Raw genomic sequence first — 22554 nt, 5'->3', positions numbered from 1 at the left:
GCTCTTTGTAAGCACCAGGCTCCAGCACAGACCCTCCTTCTTACGTCTGCATCTCCATCATTGCAGCATTTCTTTTTTTCCTGTTAAGCAACTGGGAACCCTGGTTGCCCAGGCAACTGTTACACTGCAGTGTGAGGAACCTACAGAAGCTATGACTTCAGAACTCTTTTATTTTTCACCCTTAAAATAAATTCCACATGATCATCACTTAAAAGAGTAGGCCCTGGCCATGCCAAGGGGGAAGCTGAGCTACCCCAGGAAGAAATAATGGATTTCCTCATACTCTTGTGAATCCATCTATGGCTTTTGATGCTTGGTAAATTTTGCAAATCAACTGCTGGCTCTGGTGAAAGCAGATATGTTCCTCTCTGAACACTCTCAGTTCTGCTGAGCTTAAGCTGAGTGAGCCCTCTGCAGCAGAGCAAGGGCCTGGCCCTCCCTGGCAGGCAGCACTCCACGGGCACAGCAGGGGCTGCTCCATGAGCAGGTGGAAGCTGTGACAAGGACACAAGGGCAGTGGTGAGTCCCTTCATCTTTTATTTAAACACCAGCAACCAAATTAAAATCCACATGTGGGTTTGCTTTTTCTCCCCTAGAGTATCTGATTCTCCTCCTGTACCTGTCAGCTCCTTGGCAGCCTTTGTGCACCTGGATTATTGAAGCGAGACCAGATGACTGCAGTGACAGCAAAGGCCTGACACAATTCCACTGGTAACTCTTCCCCACTTTGTGCCCACTATCCTGGCTGGTTTGCAGCCACTCTTTGGTCCTTGTGTGCATCTCCCTGTCATCATTTGGTAAACAAACCATACACCAACTCCTGCTCTCCTTGTATAGCAACAGTCATTTGTCACTGCAAAGAATTTTCCATTTTATAGCCGTCTGTAATTAAATTGCTCACTCTCCTGTCAAGACAGAAATAAAGCCCCCAACGCCTTCCCTGCACCTGCCTCAGGAATGCTGCTGGCCCTGTGGCTGGCATTGGAGAGGTTTAAAAGGCCTTATTACACAGCTCCCCTCATAAACATTTTATTAGCCGTTTAAAAACACACTTTCAATTATGAGTTTTCCAAAGCATATTTCAGCTCTTTTCTTCTGTAACATTTGCTGATTGAAAATACCTCATCAATAAGCAATCAGGAGAGTGATTTGCAATTTTGAGCCAGATAATCTTTAACTCTCTGCTCTGGGGATCACACCTGGTGCCAGAGAAAGGGACATGCTGAGCCAGGGGCTCCTCAGTTGCCACTGAGCTGCAGGACCTCCAGCACAGACCAGACCAGCTGGTCAGGCTCTCCACTGCTGCACAGAGCTTTGATTCCTATATGTAATGGAGAAAAACCTACATCCTAAGGATCTTATTCTTGCTGGGACTGCCATAGTGCAGGAGATTCACAGCAGGAGCAAGAATCCACCAGCCTGACTCCAAAAATGTTCCAACCAGGACCAGAGGGATGCTGGGGAACAAGCTGCTCCCACAGAGTCCCAAATGGAACCCAAACAGCCCCAGCTGCCAAAACTCCACTGGCCAAGGCACTCACCTGTAGGATCTGGGGATTTTCCATCACTCCTATGAACTCTGGGCATTCCTGATTCGAATGGTGCTAATTTGTCTGTGTTGCTCAGCTGCCACAAGCAGTTTGTTCACGGCACAGCACCGACACCGAGCGCTTGCCCCAAGCCCACCCGACCTGCTGCCAAGGAGCAGGGCCTGCGGGGCTGGCAAGGTGAGGAGCCAGCTCCCCCGGCACCAGGCCGGCGTCCCCAGCCTCTGCAGCCACCCCTGCACCCTCCAAGGTGCCAGCACCCGCCAGACCCCGTCCCTGCCCGCCGGTGCCGACCAGCCCCTCTGTCTGCAAGAAGCAGCCGTGTGTGAACCCCGGCTGGTTGCCACGGGAACCAAAGCCATGGTTTCCATGGCAACTGCTTCATTCTGCCGGCTCTCAGAGATGAGATCCCGCAGTGATGCCGGATGTGCTGGCCCGGTACCACTGACAGCAAAGCACAGGTGGGGCACCAGGGCACCACCACAGAGCATGTCAGCACTACGGGCACTGCCAGCACCCACAGCCACACCCCACTGCAGCCCGTGCCTCAGGAGCCCCCGCCCAGCACAGGACCACAGTCCTGCTTTCCCCAAACGCAAGCTAAAATCACAAGGGGCTTGACCCAAAGCCCTGAGATGTTAACAGACTGTGCTCAGCGCCGGAGAGCGGGGCGAGGGTCTCACCATGACCGGTCCCCAGGGGACTGTGTGCAAATGGGGGCAGCCACAGCACAAGGACTTCAGGCTCCCAGTGCTCGTGCCCCAGCTTCAGCCTCTCAAGATTTCAAACTCAAACTTCACACCAGGAGCTAAACCAGAGTAAAGCCTGCAAGGTGAAGCAGAGACAGCCCCTGGCTCCCCGTGAGTGCGAGCCCTGCACCGACAGCCAGGCCGTGGGTGTTTGCCAGCAGCCTCGTGACCCAGCACTCCCAGTGGCCGAGCCCAGGACGAGGACAGCAGCCAAGGAGAGCTGCTGTGTCCTGGGAGGTGACCTCAGCCCCACGAGCACAGGGACTAGAGGCAAGGAGCCCATCCTCACTGCACAGGCTGGACCCACCTTTCAGCAGGTCCCAGCAGGGTGGGCACCACCCACCACTGCTCAACCTGGCTGCAGGCGTAGGGATGAACTTCTAGACAGAAATACTTCCAAGAATAGGAAATACGCCTGGAGCAATCATGGAAAACGAGAACATGCATTGGTATTTACATTTATCATTTCGCACTGATAACTGCACTTCAGGCTCCTGATAAAAAAAGACATCAGGCCTTAATCTGTGATCAAAACTAGGCTGGAACGTGGCTGTTTGCACCGACCTGTCAGAGTCAGCCTCCTGAAGCACCGCACTCTGGACAAAGTACAAACAGTCACTGGGGCAGAGAGCAGGAATGATCCAAATCAGGAAGACAAAAAATAAATTCAGAAGAAAATAAACAACGAACAAACCACCAAAAAAACCCCCAAAAAGCAAAACAAAAAGGCAGTAACCAACTGGAACCCACAGTACAGCAAAGCAAGGAAAAGCAGAGCCATCCCCAGGCCAGTTACTGGCCCCATGCTGGCTGTCACCAGGTAAGCAGATGTGGTTTAATGCCTTGATATGACTCCCAAGGACACAAGAAATTCAATTTTACAATAACTGAAGTATGATTTGCAATCACTTGGTGTTCAGTTTGGCCATGTCTTTTGCTTTTCCTATTTTTATTTTTTAACCAGTCTCTGTTGTTCAGGAAACAAATGAGATATTTCTAATGATTCCAGTGGATTCCAGAAGCCCCAAAGACCCTGAAATACCATGGTGTGTTTGTTATTTAGAAAATGATCCCAAAAAAATTAAAATAACTTGAGAAATTAAAACTTGATAATTTTTAATTTCAAATTTAATTCTGCACATCTAAATTTTAAAAAAAATTGAAATGAAAAAGAATTGTGGGAAATATGCTTTTGAGATTAAGTGTCATCATTTTCTGCAAACCGAAATGAAGCATGCTGCATCTCAAGAAGGGATTATTATTATTATTATTAACAACACGACTGCTGGATGCAGGACCCCAAAGCTCTTCCCAAGCCTTTGTGATGATGCATGGACAGCAGCTCCAGAGGGCAACAGGCGGGTTTATGCCTTGGAGCCACAGCCAGAGCTGTCTGCCAGGCGTGAGGAGGAGATTTCTGAGCAGACACTTTATCCCTACATCCACTTGCTGCAGTGCTTCTGTATTTTCCTTGCAGGCAGATCTGAGCAGCTGCTGCAGGAGCCAAGGCAGAGTTTTGGATGGGTCCTGGGCGCAGCCCTCCCTTTGTTCCCATTCCTACACCCTGGCTCAGCCAACAGGCACACGGCACAGGTAAGCTGCACACCTGAAGGGACCCTGTCCAGGGAGCAGGGAAGTGAGGGCTTCTCCCAGAATAGTTCTGGCAGGTGATGCTGGTGCCAGGAGCCAAGGGCTCTGACAGCAGCACTCCCCCACAGCACAGCAGCAGGTCCGAGGGCCGGTGACTCAGAGATGCGCCATCCTCCGCACCACCTCTCCTTCCTGTTTCCCCATGCACCTAAGGAGGTCAGTGCCACTTACTCACACCCCAGCAGCTCCACCCACGGCCCACAGAGCAGATCTGGGTCACCAGAGGATTGCTCTCCATCCTTCTCCCTCGCTGGCAGGGCCGCGGTGGCAGTGGGAGGACACAAACCCGGCTGTTAAAGGCAAACCCACTCCAGCACCTGCGTGAGGCCATGAGGCAGAGCTGTGCCTGGGTGCAAACCTCTGTCTGTGCAGGAGAGTGGGGCTGCCCTGCTGTTGGCACAGCTGCCCTCCGTGCCGTGGCACCCACATGCCCCTGCTGCCCTCGCTGCAGCTCCTCTGCTGGGCTGAGGGGCTGCCTTTGCTTTGTTTGGGGCTTTTGCTGTGTTTCAAAGACAGGCGACTCCTGCAACGTCACACATAAAATAGAGCCCATGCAACCACGCTGTAATTATCCCTACTCTCGTTAGGGCCCACGCGCTGTCTCTCCTCCCATGCCAGCTCCCACAGCAGGTGGCAACCAGAACAAGCAACAGCCCCCAAACACACCAGCTACCATGCAGCAGCATTCCCAAACCCTGGGCTGCAGTCCCCTTACAGGCTGGTTTGGTTTTTACAACCCCGAGTGCTTCTTAAACTACTACTTAAATGACAGCAGTGGAACAGGTGTGGATTCTCTGACAATTACAAACACACTGACAGATTTATAATTCCATTCACCCTTTCCAAATTCTCATGTACAAGTAATGACTGAGATACTTTAAAAAAAATCACTATCCCTCTTGGCAATGGTTAAGAAACAGCTCAAATTACTCAACAAGTTCCAAATGCTGGACATTTTTAATCACTATTACAGGACATGTTTTGTGGCCAATCCTGCAAATAAAAATGCCCTGATGGCTCCCTGGATGAGCCTCCCTACAGACAGGTCCTGCTGCAGCTGGAGGAACAGCAGGGAATTAAACAGTGGGTTTTTTTAAGGTCTTATTTCTTGTCACTTTCTGAAATCTACAGATGACACCACATTGCATGGCCACAGCCCATGGATGCTGCAGGCCTTCATTACTGACACTGAGATTCAGGCTAATTAGACAAGATAGAATCAGCGGATCAGGTCAGGTAAACACCATGAAGCAGCACAGCTTGGCATCTGAACACTGCTCACGTGTGGGAGGCATGGCAGGTACTGATGGACCCCACTCTTACTAGACAAGTTTTACAGAAGATGAGTCTATTCACCTCACAGCTGGCACAGAATTAAAAATAACAGTTACAGCCATCCTCGTCGAGGTGGGGAACTTAACAGGATTCAGCAGCACAGTTTGGTTTATGCATTTTGATCAATAATCTAGTCACAACAGTGCCTGAATGTAAATGAGTTCTGGTCTTTAGTCACAACCATTGTCAGACCTGTGGTTTGTGTCTGCAGTCCAGCACCTCCCTGCACCAGGAGCTGGCACAGCTGCAGGGCCCTCTGCACCCATCAACGCCCAAATCAGGCACTGCTATGGCACCCAAAAATTCACTGGCCTTGCTCTGGTTCTCTACACAGACAGGGATGAATGACTGTGCTCAGGCACCAGTGAAGTGACCGATAAATAAAACAAACTAGAAGACAAAGAGATGCTGTGAATCTTAAAAGGAAAATTTAACCAATGTAAAACCAGTATCTGGTCTGTTCACATGTCCACAAGATCAGCTTAAAAAGGGCTTCACAAAGGATTTTTACATGCACTAAGGCATCCTTGGATAGTACTCTGGATTCATTCTACCCCGAAGGGAGTCAAATCTGTTGATTACTGTTGGCATGAACAGGAAACTGTATCTCTCTTAGGGACACAACTGTTAGTGCAGGCAGTTTGAGAAGACGAGGGAGATGACGTGAGGATAAACAACTTCAACACCATAAATGATTAGCAACACTAGTGAGCACAGGTAAGGCATAAGGAAATTTCATCCTTCCTGCCCTTTCCCAAGGTAATAATGACAAACTGGCCATACTAGAAATCCTTAGTTCACTACAGCTACGTTTTGTCTCTAACACTACAAGCAGGGCTGCCAGAGGACTTCTGTGAATCAGTAAGCAAAGTCTATTTCACAAAGAGAGCCAAAACTGCTCTGCAGGACCAGGCCCATCTGCCACCACAGCAGCCCCCAGTGCCTCTGCCACAGCCGAGCAGCACGTGCAGGGGCTGGGATCACAGCAGTGCCTTGCTTCCACACCTTCCAAAGACTTTTGCTCTTTGTGTTTTGCATGCCCTGGGAAGCTCAGCTGCATCTCAGACTTTGAAAGCACCTTGTTATTTAGTCAGCGTTTCAACTGTACTGGGGAAACTGGCCAGCAAGCAGGACCTGCAGCACAACTGAAGACTGATGGGTTGGGCTGGGCTGTGTGCCAGTTGTCCCAGTGTCACCTGGTGAGCAAATCACCTGGATGTCATCTGACACCACATGTACAGCAGAAAATAACCCCCAAAACTGGAGGGTGCTCAGGTGCCCCAGTGACAGGCACAGTTTGAGAACACGGAGTAGCAGCCTTGCTTCAGGGCTTCAGTTAGCTTCCAAAGATGATTCCATTTCCCAGGGGGCAGGAATCCTCCTGAGAGGGCAAAAGCCAGCCCAGCTGCACGGGCTGTGAGCCACATCTGACATGTACCAGGCTGGGCACTCCCTGCTGCCCTCCTGGCATGGGCACAGCCAGAGGGGCTCCGGGGAGGACAGGCCTGTCCTCTGCTGGGACACTGCTCAGGACACAGCCAGGGGACAGGGCACTGCTCTCTCAAAGCAAACAGCATTTTATTCTCACTGTAGTTTTTTTCCACATCGCTCCATGCACCTTACAAACTTCCCAGAGGTCTCCACATTTCCACTCAGGTTGTGCAGGCAGCAAAGTGAAGACCAAGAGCCGAGGTGGCCCACATAAAACAGACTTGGCTGCAGCTGTGTGCCAGGGTCTGGAGCCCACCGTGCTGCTGGACCCACAGGACACCCTCCTCAGCTGAGAGCTGCAGCACAACAGCCCACACTGCCTCAGGCTGAATCACCAGCTAAAGGGATTATTAACTTCCAGCTGCGTTGGGCCCCATTTCCTTTGTGCAACAGTGTGCCTAATTGCAAATTCTAATTTACTGTAGCAGAGCACAAGCCCAGGTCCAAGGATAAATTAAAATGACAGCTCTATGGGAAGTTCAGAATTTAACTTTCTAACTTATCTGATTTGATGCAGATACAAATATTTAAATCCAGCCAAGGAAACAAACAGTCTGTTTCTAAGAAGTTCCAGCTGGGAAGGGGGGAAGGAAGGATTCTGTAGGAAGAGAGGCTGCAACAATCAGTGTACTGTCACAGTGCCTGCAGGAGCAGAACAGCCGCCGTGCAGCTTTGGCTGGTGCTGTACCCCTCCCCTGCGAGGCTCATCTGAGTTTGAGTTTCCTGAGCTTTTTTTTTTCCCTTTAGTGAAAAACTACTTTGCTATCCTGAGAGTAAGAGCTTTTACTTTTAAATCTCCTTTGTACAATTGCCCTGTTCTCTTTTCAAGGGAAAAACTGAGCCTGTGAGTGAAACACATGGAGCCTGGCACATGATTGGCGGCCATCCCCACACTGATAGATGTTAGTTATGTTGAAACAGATCAAACCTGAATTCAAACTGCAGTAAAAAAAAAATTTAAAAGACAAGTTTTGTTTCTGAATGCTGAAATTTCAAATCAGATTTCTAGTAATCTGGGTTTTTAGCACAATTGAATCCTGTGACTGAATCACAGACCCACGGCTTTGGTGCTGCCAAGGAAAACAGTGCCCGGGATACTCCCTGAGCAGCTGCCAGAGAGGATGAGGAGGAGAAGGCGATGCGGCGAGGAGGTTACACAACCTTACACAACGTCACCGCCCGTGGGCAGCCGGCCAGCCCTGCCTGGGGGCCGGGTCAGTGCCAGCTCACACCACAGCAGCAGGGCCGTGTGCTCGCCATGTGCTCCCCACACACGTGGAGGCAAACGCTGGTACGGCCCGAGGGCAGCGTGACCTTCCCTGCCACGCCCGGAGAGAACCGGCTGTGGGAGCACCCGGCTGAGTGACAGACAGCCAGGACAGACTGCACACCGACCGACCGACAGACTGCACACCGACCGACAGACAGACTGCACACCGACCGACAGACAGCCAGGACAGACTGCACACCGACCGACAGACAGACTGCACACCGACCGACAGACAGACTGCACACCGACCGACAGACAGCCAGGACAGACTGCACAGTGACCGACAGACAGCCAGGACAGACTGCACAGTGACCGACAGACAGACTGCACAGTGACCGACAGACAGCCAGGACAGACTGCACACCGACCGACAGACAGACTGCACACTGACCGATGGACAGCCAGGACAGACTGCACACCGACCGACAGACAGCCAGGACAGACTGCACACCGACCGACGGACAGACATGGACAGACTGCACACTGACCGACGGACAGCCAGGACAGACTGCACACCGACCGACGGACAGCCACAGCCAGGACAGACTGCGCACCGACCGACAGCCACGGACAGACTGCACACCGACCGACGGACAGACTGTGCACCGACCGACGGACAGACTGCGCACCGACCGACGGACAGACTGCGCACCGACCGACGGACAGACTGCGCACCGACCGACGGACAGCCACAGCCAGGCAGTCCTGGCCAGGACTGTGCACCCCACACTGGCCGTCAGAGAGGTTCCTCCTGCAAACTACAACATCAGCCTGCCAAAACCCAAAGAAAGGCTCAGATCTTCTCTAAAGCCCATTAGGCCTCAGTACAACCACACCCCCAAAAACCACTTTTTTGAGCAACACAGAGAGTGGATGGGTACAGTCAGAATTTGCCCCAACCAAAGTCTCTCCGAGGGAAGCTGCTGGTGAAAACTAAGAGGAGGGCTGAACTACTCTGAGGCATTACTGACTCTCCAAAGCAAAGCTGAAGTGAATAATCAATTCGGAACACCAGAGGGAAATGGTGTTTGAGAGTGGCTGAGGAAAAATGGAAACAAAGTGAGAAAAGATTACATTTTACTGTGGAAAAGACCATTGTGATCAATCCTCAGCACCTTTTATTCCAGTCAAAATGTACAAGGTGTACTAGGTCTCTATTTGCATTGTAATTGCAGCAACTCTTCCAGTTTCCAAATGAATTTTAACTGCCTTACATACTACTGATTTCACATTCACAGGGGACATCTACAACAATTTCTTTTGTGCTACCATTAACCACTTTCCCAAACATTAAACAAGCAAACACTAACACTTATTTCCCTCCAGCTACAAACACAACTGATTTTCGCCCGTGCTTTCTCCCAGATTCACTCCTGGTGGTGCCCCATCCACCTACAGCCTCTTGCTGCAGCCTCAGATTCTCAGCTTTCCTTGCCTCCAAGCAAATGACTTGTACTCACATGTCCCCCTCATCAAAATTTTGAGACATACCAAATCTTTACCGAAATCTGTCTTTTGGTTAAGCAAACAGAAAACCTCCCCAAACCATACATATTAAAATTCACCTGGGCCCAAAAGGAAACAACTGAAGTTCACTCAGCCTGGGTCTCTAAGATCACGTGAATTATCTGCTCCCTGCCATCACCACTTCAGACAAGGATGATGTGGGGCTAACCCAGAACCCCCAGAGGGGGAGTTTCTGTGCACCCCAAGTCAGCTCTGGGCTCTGCCCAGCGCCACGAGCGCTGCACGTACCTGGATGTATCGCAAGGCACTCCTGAGGACGCTGAGGTTTGAGGTCTTCTTGTCATCCACGTTGGGGATGTTGCGCTTTAATGTCTCAAAGCACTCTTTCAAATGAGCACGTCTAAAGAAAACACAGGTGGGTCGTCAGCTGCCAGGAGACACAGCAGGAATCAATTCCACGGAGGGGAGAGCTTAATTGGGGCCTTAATCCAGCAAAGCACCTACACCTGTGCATAGCAGCCCCCCCCAGCACAGCCTGTCACAGCTGAGCCAGCTCACCCAGCAGGGCTGTGCCTGGGCTCTACCCCAGCTTTGTTAGGAACACCGTGCAGCCTTAAATAAAATATCTCATCTCACTGTGCTGGTACTTTCACTGTCACCATACTTCCAATTTAGCTAGTCAGGCTTGTAGAGTCTTGGGTCAGAAACTGATGTTTATTCTGTATTCACACTGTACACTGACCCCTCATTTGGGGTATTTTACTCTTTTTAAATCAAAAGAGTCACACTGTTATGCACTGCTACTGCTTTGCAGGATCAGGGTGGTTGGGATGCAATGGTGCAGTTAAACAGAACATATTGGGAAGCAAGAAATGCAGAATTAAGCTATAAGAAAGCCAAGCAATACTGCAAGATTCAGTAATAGTCACTAAGAATTTTATTCAGGTTATCTGTTTAAAAAACAAGCAAGCAAACAAACAAAAACCCGCCAAAGCCAAACAAATATTGACAGACAATAGACCAAAAAAAGGAGGGGAATTACGATTAAAAAACCCAAACCCCTGGCTTTCTACGCACCTGTTCTTCTCCAATTTATTATGTACTTCCCTGGTCCCAACCCTGTAACCCAAACAGAACAAAGATCAGCTCAGTGTCAGGTTGAAAACTCCTGCCTTGCACCTGTGCCTGCAGCAGTGTCTGTATGTCAAGATGCAAAAGCAGCAGAAGTGTTCATGTATTACTGGTTTAACATTAAGTACATATATATTCCTGCCTACATTGTTTCAAGATGAACTCCACACTTTACACATGCATCAGAGGAACCAAGCATTGTGCACACAGTGCACAGAAGATACAAACAGGTGTGATGTGTGTGTATATGTGCACACATGGCTACTACCAACAGGGAAAGACACCAAGTATGGATTTTAAGTATTTGTACAGACCCAGAGAGCCCAGATTCTGACCTGGTTCTGATCTATGCCTACACTCCAGTGGGACAAGGTTTGTGCAGTTCCATATTCAAGCGTATGGGATTGAGCAGACACTTCCAACTTTGGATTTTTACTGTGCATGAAACAACACAGATGAGGATAAACATGGAATGAAGCAATACAGGGATTCTCCAGTCACTGCTGAAGAAAAAACCAGCATGAGTTTCTGGTTTTGGGGTTGGAGTCCACACACTCTCTGAATCAGAGGAATATTTTTAGGAAAAGCCAAACAAATTCATGTTATCTCAGTTTTTCAGCTCAGTTTTTCAGTGATAAGGTACATTAGCAGATGTGGAGATTTCAAGAATCTTTCATACACTGTGCAAAGTAATTATATTATGGTACAGGACATTGAGGTAATAATATTTAATAAATTGTCACCAATATTTGACAGCATTTCCCCGTGAAACATTTACAGGCTGAAAAAGATATCTTTTCTGTGCTTATGGAGCATTTCTGGGGAGAGACAGTGGTGATGCTGTGCTCCACACTGGCACCACAGCCCCCCACCTCCCAGGGCAAAGCTCAGTCTGGCAGCACAGCAGCAGCTTGTGGGTGCACTTGCAGCCACCCCACTGCCCACAGCCCAGGCAGCCAAACCTGTGCAGCCTGCCCTGGCACCATGTGCCAGCAGAAACCTCCTCCACAGCTCCTGAACCCACACAACCTCAGTGATGGGCTCTCTCCATTAGTGCACAGACCAACAGACCCTTCCAGCAGCAGACAGGCTCTGAAGATCTCAATCTGCTTAGAGGAACTACACTGGCATTTTACTGAAGCCTTTATCTTCACAAACTCCTATCTGCATTACTTTCACTGTTTCTATGCATTTTGGGATCTGTACATCCTAATAAACCTTTTTTCTGTCCACTATACATCTCCACCAGTCCCCATGGCATTCACCCACCATCTCTAACACCACTGCCAGGAGACATCCCCTTGCTGCAGGCAGCCAGAACAGGGGCCCAGACAGCACAGCCAGGAGGGAAGACTGCACAGATCCAGGTCACTTATGCTGCAGGAAAATTGAGGGGCCAAAGGAAACAGGTAAAACTGCTGCAAAGAAGGGAATGGTTTGTTCTCCCAGTCCACAAGCAGTAATACCAGACTCCCTACTGGGATACTGTGGTCTGGAAACAACCACCTACAGAGAAGGCAGGGTCTCCACCAGCCAAAGTCCTTAAGAACAAGCCAGAAAAACACTAACCCGGAGCAACATCAGAGCCACAAGTCCTGTCAGAGGGTAGGGCAGACTACATAGTCTTCAGCCGCTTCCAGCTGCAAGATTCTGAGCAAGCAGGAGGCCCTTAGCACTTACAGCACTGAGAAACTGGTGATCTCTGTCCTCAGAATAACATCTCCCAGATCCCATTCCAGTTTTCAAGAAAGCTCCCACAAGCAGCAGTGCACTTTGATTTCCCTGACCAGTACAAGCAGTGATCTTTTGCCAAACATAACACGAGATACCACTTGAGATCAGACATGCAGGGCTGGGATTTGCTTCCTAACACAGTTCTGGCCTGCAAAAAAAAAATCCTTACACAAAATCTTACAGTATGGAGTGAGGGAGGGAAATAAAACCCCATCAAGCTAAAAAACCCTGCTCTCAGCAATTCGAAGACATTAAACATCCACAGGTCTTGGCATTTCTGATCCAACAACACTTTGCACAAGCAGGAGCCGCTCCAGAGGGATGCAGCTTTGGCTGTCCCCCCTGGACACACGGTGCACTCACCCTCCAATTCTCTTCTTGAGCTCGATGGGTTTCATGTCGTCGGCCGGCGCCAGCTTGAGGGCGCCGAGGGGCGCGGGCGCTGCCGGGTGCTGCAGGGGCTGGATGGGCTGCGGCACCACATGGTGCTGGGAGATGGCCAGCACGGGCGCCGTGTAGTGCGGCAGCTGCTTGGGGCTGCCCGAGGGCGGCGTGGCCGCCTTCCCGTCCGGCAGGTGCGGCCCCGGCGGCCGCTGGATCACCGGTGCCACCGAGGGCGCTTCCTTGGGGACACTGGGAGTGCTTACGAGGGGCTGGTGGCGCTGCACCAGCGGCGGCGACAGGGCGGTCTGCGCGGCTTGCTGGGGGGAGCTGGTGACCACGGGGATGGGAATGACTGAAATGGGAGCTGCCAGGGGCGGCGGCGGCAGGGGCACTGCGCCCGGGGGCGAGATGGGCACCAGCAGTTCGCTCCGGGGCTCCTCTGGGGACAGGGTGCTGTTGGCCCGTGGCACGCTGGCCTTGCCCGCCTTCTTCTGCTCCTGCTCCCTCTCCAGGCAGAGCTTCTCATGCTTCTCATTCTCCTCTGAAAGAGAAACACCCACAGTGAGCAATGGCGCTTCCCTGACCTTCCCTGAGAGCGGCCTACAAACAGCACGGGGCAGGATCTCTAAGTTAAAATACCCTGGGTTTTATACTATCCCGAGTGAACCCCAGCTCAATGGACACTGCACTGATACAAACACATCAGGGCACCTCTTTACTGCTGTGGATTTTAATCAAGCTCTTAAACTTGGCTTTGATGTGTGTATGTTCCTATATGTTTCCAGAACACCAGACAAAGTAAATGAAATCTATGTGGCCCGACTAGCAAAATAAACCTCATCAAACGCAATCCAGGGCTCTGGCTTTAATTGCGTGAACATGGCACAAACAAAATTTATTTATACAAGTCCTGTGGCGCCAGTGGCCCTGGCATCTAGACATTGCGCAGCCTTAATCAAATATCTCCAAACCCACCATCCGTGAGGCTCAGCAGATCCCGCTCCTGACAACCTCTGAGGAGCTGCAACGAAAGGTGGTGCAGCAACCTCTGCACAGTAATATACAAATATATGGAAAATAAAACCTTAATTTATCAAGGGAGGGATTAGGGGAAGGACATGGACAGTTGGGTGTTCTGTCTTATATAGTCACCAAAATCAGGTAATTCAGAGGAAGCTCTAAGAAACATCCCAACAGAGCCTCTCCCAGGAGAAGCTCTGGCTCGACTGAAACACCGAAGTCAGAACATGTATTTAGGAAATTAGAGAGAAGAGCATGTATGCTGCCGCCTGGAATGACCAGGTTATTTTCAATCCCCCAGTGATCTTCAAGACAATCTGTATTGACGTAACAAGGGAACAGGGCCCCACCAGGCACAGAGCTGCCCAGCTGGCCACCCCCGAGGGGCCCTGACACTACTGGGATACTTTCTATTCCATCTTTTGATTTTGAAGGGTATGGTGCAAAAACTACAGAGAGCAAAAAAGGCAACAAAACTCTTACTCCCGATTCTGAATGCCCTTTGGTACGTGTGACCGCACAGCAACACCGACCCAGATCCAGTTGACACAATTTACTGAAGTTCAGCTGCAGTAGCAGCCCAAACACAGCCCAACCTCCCCTGGAGAGCATGAGCCAGCTCAAGCAGCCAGCTGCCAAGGTAAACACGGTCCTGAACCCACACCTGGACAAACCACCCTCTGGACCGAGCTCTGGCTCGGGGCTGCAGCCCCAGCCTCTGACCCTGCAGCAGTCACAAAAGCACCATGTGAAATTCTGTCATCAGGAAGGGTTTCACATCCATACAGCACTCTTCCCAGGGCTGCCCGAGACTCAAATCCACAGTTTGCTTTCAACTTCTGCAGCACAAGTAGGGTGAGTGAGCAAACGATCTGACTGACTCCAAAATAGGAGGGAGGTTGCTTAAGCAGCAGCTGAGCCTTAAAGTTGCATTTCTCTGTATTTTCTCAAAATATTTCAGGGTATTATCAACAGTTCCTTAAAGGAAGAAGCGAAGCAGCGCAGGGTGGCAAAAACCCCATCAGGAATCCCCTGATGCAAACACAAATCTCAGCTACCAACAATTTCGGGGTGTTTCAGTTCAACGACATTAATAACTAATAAAGAAAAGCCCTTTGTCTGCAGGTCTCTTGCTCCACTTTGCTGCTGGTTCGCAGCCAGAGCCAATGCAATGGCCCTGGCACAGGGTGCATGAGGAAACCCAGCCCCGAGGACCTGCTGACTCACGGTGCTCCCTGAGCACGTCCGGCCCCGGGGACAGAGAGCGGCCGCAGGCTGGCCGGCACCGCTGGCCAGGCACACTCAGAGCAAAGGAGTCACCAGTGCGGAGCTGGGGCAGTGCCTGGAGAGCACAGCAGGACCTGCCGGGCTGCTGGAGGTGACACAGCCACAGCAGAGCAGAGCTCCCAGCCAGGACACCTGAGATCTGCACCCAGGGCAGCACGGGAGCAGGAGCCGGCCTGGAACTCCTGCAACCAGCTACACTCGTGGGGAAGGGAGAGAACAGCCAAGCAAGGTTAAAGCAGTCATTACTGATCACAAGTATTTATGTAAATGTCTCTGGAAGCAGGTGCAGCCCTCGGGCTGCTGACAACCTGCCAGCAAGGCCTTTGGTGTTGCTCCCTTGAGCTAAAGAGTTTATTTCAAGGATTTTTTTAGCCAGGATCTAACACTGAAGAGCCACTGTCCTCTTGGGTCTGAGTTACCCACAGGCAGGGTAGGACCCATGCTCCCAGCCTCAGCAAAAGGACTGGAGGGCCCTGAGCCACCTCCCTGGACAGAAACCCTCCCACTGGGTGGTGAAGGTCTGTCTCCTGCTCGCTTTGCACTCACACCCTGCACACAAACCAAAGATGCTCTTTGAAGAAAGCTCCCCCAAGCTCTGTATTTTCTCATGTGAAGGAGGCTCACCCACGTTTGGTCACAGATACAGATCAAGGAGGTGTGATCACCATGTTGTGCGCTGCGTGGCACATGCCAGACACATGCAAGGCTCATTCCCTCCCCCGTGGCACACCCAGCACAGGATCTCCTGCAAGCCCATACACAGAAAGCAGCCAAGGCTCAGGGCATCCCCTCGGCCAAGAGGATAGCTGAATCCAAAGGTGCACCTCAAAGTTATGTGCAATTTCCACTAGTTCTTCACACTCTTAACAAGGGGACTGAGGACAGAACAAACCATGGGAGTGAACCAGTCCTGAAAACTCCCACGGGATCTCAACCACAGCCCAAGCACGAGGGGTCCTGGAATCCCACCCTGGCCACACCACCCCACTTGCCAGCAGGTTCACATGGTGAGAGCAGGTACCTCAGGTCCCTGGCCACACCACCCCGGCAGTGACAGCAACATGGGCAGCCACGGGACAGAACAGCAAATCCTGTCCTGGGAGGACACAGAAACAGGGTCAGCACCCCTGACCACTGGTCTGGTGCTATTTAGGGCCTCGATGGTCTGAGTACACAGCACCAGGCACTCTTTGTTACCTAATAATCTGCTGTGTTTAAATATATCTCGCCCCTTTTGGCTGCCCTGGAAATGCCACCCATCTGTCAGAGCCCTGCTGCCAGGCCAGCCAGGAGCAGCGGGTAGAGCCCTCGGGCTGGCAGAGTGGGCCTGCAGCAGCCAGGCCATGGCCCCAGCCTCCCGCAGCCTTGCTGGAGGAGCAGGCTCTGAGGGATGCCAGAGCCCTTTGAGTGCTCCCACCTTTCACTAGGGACACCATCAGTACCCAGAGTTTATCAACAGTGTCTGCCTTTGCATAGCCCAGCATCCCACCTCTGTGCGTGCTCAGTGGAGAACATCTCTCACTCCAGGAACAGTGAGGCAGTTCGGTGGTGCTGTTTTCTGAATGGTCTGAAGTGTTTTTCTGAATCATTCAACGCTTCTGGGAACTTATCCTGCATCCCTTGAACTGCTACAGCCCTGGAGAGGAGTGCCTTGGGTGTCACTCACTCTGGATACGCAGCAGTGTCACCTGCAGGAGTCACTGCAGGCTCCTACCAGGAAAGTGCTGCGTACTGAAGAGTCTCCAGGTATTTACTACTCCAAAGGCTGCCCTGGGGGGGACAAGTCATGCCAAGAGGAAGGGCAGGCTGGAGCCTGGAGGTTAGATTGTGTTTCTGCAAGTTCCTGGCTCTGCAGGGGAGAACCAGGAAGGGGGAGATAAGAACAGTCAGCAGAACTGGAGCCCAGCAAAGCTCAGCATCAGCCAAGCAAGCTCTGAGTCACAGCAAATGCTGCTGACACCAGAGGCTGCAGCACACAGCCACAGGCACTTCCAGGCCTAGGAACAAGCCTACAGGACTGAGAACCCTTTAAAATCAAGACACTTTTCTGACTCCTTCTGAATTTTGGTTGACAACAGCACAAGCCCCACTTTTCTCTCCCATCTTAGCTAAAATTTGGCAGTTTGGTGCCCAGCCCTTGGCACTGTTGTTTCTCCACTGGTACCACAGCAGACCCAAGACATGGCACCATTTCCCAAAGCCCTCTGGGCTCCTGGCCATGCCCTCAGTGCAGAGCTGGCTGCCAGGCCCCCGGTGACACTTCCACAGGGCCAGTGGCCACTGCTGCTCCCAGTGCTGCGTTCACACTGCAGCTGACACCGAACGGGCCCACTCCTCTCCTCCCCACACACACCGGGCCTCATAGCACCTCAAACACCAACTGAACTGCATTTCAGGAGCACACTGCTCACAAAGGAACCTGAAATGCTGCACGATTGGAACTCAGAAGTTCACAATACACCACAGAGAAGCAAGAGCTAGGACAGCCTAGCTGGGGTCAGTTTCAGGGGTTCAGAGACCCCCACCCCTACCTGAGACCCTCCCTGCCGAGCGATGCTGCTGCACTGCCACTGCTGTCACAGGCTCACACCTCGTCTGCAGACTGGGTCACCATTCACTGCTAACAACTGCAATACTCAGATCTCCACCTTCTCAACCAGAAGAACAATCAACAATAACTAAATAAATACCTGGCAGACATTTCTAAAAACAGCTTCTCCACTCTCTACAGATAATTTACATTTACAATAGCTTTAATAAGCTATTCCAGTGATTAAATGAAACCCTGAATCAGCTCTAGAGTAATTTTAGCTGCATTTTAGTTACAACTAACTCTTTGTGGACAGAAGAAAGAAACAAAGGGTGAGGATTTAGCAGCACTACAAAGGAAAACAGATCAAGATTGCTAAAAAAACAAAACCATCATGGAGAGTCTCAACTCTAGAGAAACCCCAGGACTATCATGTCACCAGGATGCCAAGCGTGCCACTGTCACAGCTGCAGCATCACACCTTGGTGGGCCGGAGGGATGCACAGCTCCTGTTGTACCCTTCCATGGTATTTGGGATGAAGTGCAAGAAAGCACTGGCTCTGACAGGCCATGTGGGCATCAACAGCACATGCTGACCCTGCTCCACCATCCAAGGAGCTGCACCTTGGCAGCCAAGCAGGTGAGCTGTCCTACACAGGATGGGCCTGTGCTTCTCCCCCGGGCATCAGCGTTTTTAAGAGACAAGGAGACAAAATAATGCACTCTGATAAAAAGCATGTATTTCTGTCACCTGAACAGCTTCTGTGTCACAGTTCAGAGCAAAAAGTGCCATGGCTGACAGGCAGGACCCAACCCACCCACTCCCACGCACATGAGGACGCTGCTGTCCCTGCCTCTGGCCCAGGGACAGAGGCACACACTACAGGAACAGTGAACCATGACGTGCCTTAAATGTACAGGTTGGAAAAGAACAGTAAACATGAACTGACTTAATAAACAGTATTAGAAACAGACTGTGTATCCTTAAAACAGACCAAAAAGCCCAAAGATATGCCCTCAGAAGAAACTCTGAGACCCCACTTCATCCACTGCTGGCAAGAGCTCTGCAGCCTGCCTTGAGTCTACAGCTCGTGTGTCACACAGCCAGCAAGGGAGCACAGACAGGTGAAATGAGTTCAGTGAGTCATGGCAAAACTGGATCTGGCAGATAACAGCCAGCCTGTTAGGTAAGCGTGTTTGCTCCAGGTAACATTCCTCGATCCTGTGACGAGAACAAGGGCTCACTGCTGCACCTTCATCCCAGGGCTGCACCAGGCCTTGCCTCCACAGGCTGCTCACTCTAGCCAGCTTCCTTCTCAAGGAAATGAATGGAAATGTGCAGATTACCCTTTAGAACACTATCTCCATACTTGAAAGAGAAAGAAGAATCAATTTTGATGGGTATCTGCCCATCAAAACAGGGAGTCACCACTATCACCTGAACTGGCTGCACCAAGGCAGTTATGCCTGGAATCCCACAACAATTATCCTTGCCACCCCCGAGATTCAGACATTGCTGTGTCACAGAGCAAGGCTCTTCCTGAAGTCAAAGTCTAATTGTCACTATGTCACTATGGCACTGTTGTCCTCAGAACTGCAGTGCAGCTCTCCTGCAAGCCTCTGGAAACAGATAAACTCACACTGTGTGTTGGGAGGTGCTTTAACCTCCCCGACAGAACCCCAGGTGGGTGTGCTGCCTGTGGCAGCCAGCGAGGCCGAGGCTGAGCCACACAGCACCCCAGTGAGACAGAAGCCAGTGGTGGGCAAAAAGCCCCACAAGGTTTCTGGAGATGCACCCCAACATTATAGTGATGAGATCTGTTGAAAGACAACAGTGAGAAACCACGCAGAGCACAGCACTGAGCCACTGCCCAGCCACGGGCACAGGGTCTGAGCAGGTTCTCCTCCTCACCCACTGGCAAAAGGAAAGTGGCACCACAGCCAAAGGAAACCTTCCTGACCACCACACACCATTATCACTCCCAGGCGATTCAGCGTGCCCAAATGGCAGGGAGGTGAGATGGAAAAGCCCAGAACTGTGCTTGCTGCAGGGTCACTGCCTGCACAGGCATCACTCAGGAAAGGAATGGTGTGAATGAACTGTGCAGCATCGCAAGATGAGCATCTATGGGAAAAACCCTAGGAAAACAAGTATCAGTTACTTTCAATTATAAAGAAATTTGTTTTTCTTAGATCATGGAACATTCCTGGATTAATCTAAATTCAAAGCAATCAGCACCCTCTAATTCAAGTCAAATGTCTCTGGAGCTTGCACACAACAGAGAGAGAAAGATTTGAAAGCTGATGACCCCAGGCTGTGAGTCTGGGCCCATGTAAACGAGTGTTACATGCCTGGGAGGCACATGCTTACAGCAAGAGGGTTACAGCAGCAGCAGCAGCAGGCACTGCTGTCAGCTGCAGACCCAGCAGCCCTTGGATGAGTGCAGTATATACTTTTTAATGCTGTTCCCCAAACTGATTGATTTTCAGGCCATACTGGACCCCTGGAGTTCCACAGTGTAACTGGGGGTATAACAGACCATAACACTTTGCAGAACACAAGATTTCAAGGGGGAGGAGAGGAAGAACACAAGGCAAAGAGGCCAACCCAGTTTTACTGTTCTTACTTATTACTTCCTAGTGCTTCCCAGCTGCTCCTGTGCTTGTGCTCTCCCCTGAAATCTTCCTGCCACCCAAAGGTCACTGCAGGGCTCCTCCCTCTCTGCCAGAGTCTTCCTGGTGCTCAGACTTCCCTGAAGTGGCCACGTTTGCACTGACGCTGCTGGCCCTGCACCCAGCCCAGCCCTTACGTGTCTGTGCCCCCCAGCAGCAGCCAGAGCCCGGGGCATGCTCGTGGTGGCTTTGTGTGACACCGCATCCCCACACATCCCTGTGAACTGCTCCTGGAGCTGAGAAGCCTGCAGGCTGTCTTTTCTTTGCTGTGTTACCCTGCCCATATACCCTGCTCAGCAGTAAATCCTGCCTCAGAAGCTGTCCAGCACAACAAGGCAGGTCCCTCCTGCTCCTCTGTAACCCAGAGCACAGCTTGTTGAACCCACTCACAAGATGCTCCCGCAGCGTGGGGCAGCGGGATTGGCAGCGGGATTGGCAGCGGGATTGGCAGCGGGATTGGCAGCGGGAGCTGTCTCCCAGCAGCAGAAGACAAACCCAAACCTGCAGAGGTTGAGCCCTGGGTGTTTTACTGCTGCACCCTGAGCACGGCCCCCACCTGTAAGCCCGGAGCCGGGACCACCACAGGCTGGCGGTGGCAAGGAGACTGTCAAGGGCTGGGAAGCAGCACCGGAGCTGTAACCCAGCCGGCGGGGAGCGCGGACCGGGCAGCCCCTGCCATCTGCACAGCCTGGGCTGTGCTCCGCGCTCGGAATGCTCCCGGCCCTGCGCGGCCCCTCAGCACCGCATCCCCGTCTGCTGCGTGACTCATCACCGACACAATGGGCGGCGGCACAAAGCGCCGCTCCCGCAGCTCCGCCCGAGTCCCCGCGCCGGGGGCGCCGCGGGAGCGGGGCCGGCGCCGCTGTCCCGCAGCCACGCGCGGGCGGCAGCCCCGCCGCGCCCGCCGCTGCTGCGCGGCCCCGGGGCACAGATCGCCGCTCCCGGAGGGCCGGGGCCGCCGTAGCGGCGGCGCGGGGCGCGGGCGGTGCGAAGCAGCGGGCGGTGCGGGGGCGGCCCCGCGGGGTTCCCCGGTCCCCTCCGGGGTTCCCCCGTCCCCTCCCGCCGCCCCGGGCGGGCCCCGCAGCCCCCGGAGGGGCCGCGCGGGGCGGGGCCGCGCGCACGTGGTGGCGGGCGGGGCCGAGCCGGTGACGCGCCAGGCCCCGCCCTCCCGCCGGCCGGGGACACGCAGCGCGCGGGGCGGGGGCGGCGGCGCCCCCGGCGGGAGCGGGGCCCGGCCCGGGGCAGCCCCGCCCGCACGGAGCCCCCGCCGCGCCGTCCCCGAATCCCCCCCGTGCCCTGACACTGCCCCGCCCGCCCCGAGTTTCCCTGGGCCGGATGCCCCCGGCAGCGCAAAGCCCGCGCCGGGGCCCCCCCGCCCCTCCCTAGTGCCAGTGCCCGGGTAGCCCCGGCCGGCCGCGGCTGTCAGGCGCGGCCCCGCGAGGCGCGGGCGGACGGTCACTCACCACGTGCGGTCTGCTGCTGCTGCGCCTGCCACTCCAGGAACCGCGCCGCCTCCAGCAGCGTCTCGATGCTCATGGCGCGGGCCCGGCCGCCGTCGCCGCCGCCGCCGCCCGGAGCGCGGGCCCGCCCCGCCCGCGCCGCCCCGGGCTCGCCCCGCCGGCCGCAGCGCTGGCGACAAGATGGCGGGTGGCAACAGAAACACAACAGGCGGGCGCTGGCGCGGCCCCGCTACTACGCGGCGGGCGGCGCCAAGACGTGGAGTGGAATTCGGGGCGCCGCCCGGACGGGACGGGACGCGCGGGGACGCGGCGGCCGGCCCGGGCCGGGGACGCGCGGGCACGGACCCGCAGCCCCGCCGGTCGCGCGGGGCGGGCGCCACCCGGGCCGGCCCCGGAGCGGGCGCGGGGCGCGAGACGCGGCGGCGGCCGGTCCGGTCCGGCGGCGGCGCGATCCGGGCGCCGCGTTTTGCGGGCGGCGCTCCCCCCGCAGTGCGCTCGCGGCCCGGGGCGCGCTGTCAGCGCGCTCGGGCCAATGGGCGCGCAGCACAACACGCGTGCTGCCCTCCACATGGGCGCCCCGCGCCGCCGCGCGCCTTAAAGGGGCCGCGCCCGCCGCGCCCCGCGCACGTGCGGGCCCCGCGCCTCCGGCGGGGCTGCCCCGCGCACACCGGGCCCGGACCGGCGGAACCGCGCCAAACAAACCCGCCCGGCAGCGGCCGCTCTGCTATCCGGGCCCCCCGCCCCCGCTGTGCCCCGCAGCGCTCCCCGGTCGTGTCCCGTCCCTCCCCGAGCTGCCCTCGGTCACCGGCTGCGGGCACGCGTGGCT

At 53.6% G+C, this 22554-nt stretch overlaps 1 protein-coding gene across 1 annotated transcript in view; it reads right to left on the bottom strand.

The window, feature by feature from the left end:
• The window catches only part of MNT (MAX network transcriptional repressor), a 33698-nt gene extending 11775 nt beyond the window's left edge, over positions 1-21923 (bottom strand). Inside the window, exons 1-4 of the mRNA XM_071448194.1 lie at positions 21732-21923; positions 12738-13299; positions 10587-10628; positions 9798-9909 (exon numbers count right to left, since the gene is read on the bottom strand). Coding sequence (XP_071304295.1) covers positions 9798-9909; positions 10587-10628; positions 12738-13299; positions 21732-21804 — 789 coding nt within the window. The 5' untranslated portion in view covers positions 21805-21923. The remainder of the gene's footprint in view (positions 1-9797; positions 9910-10586; positions 10629-12737; positions 13300-21731) is intronic.
• Between the last annotated feature and the right edge of the window lie 631 nt (positions 21924-22554).

The sequence above is a fragment of the Agelaius tricolor genome, unplaced genomic scaffold (assembly GCF_023055355.1).
Source record: "Agelaius tricolor isolate 1412-34295 unplaced genomic scaffold, bAgeTri1.0.p SCAF_25, whole genome shotgun sequence".
NCBI lineage: Eukaryota > Metazoa > Chordata > Aves > Passeriformes > Icteridae > Agelaius > Agelaius tricolor.
The sequence above is the reverse complement of the archived record's forward strand: the minus strand, read 5'-3'. Positions and strand labels throughout refer to the sequence as shown.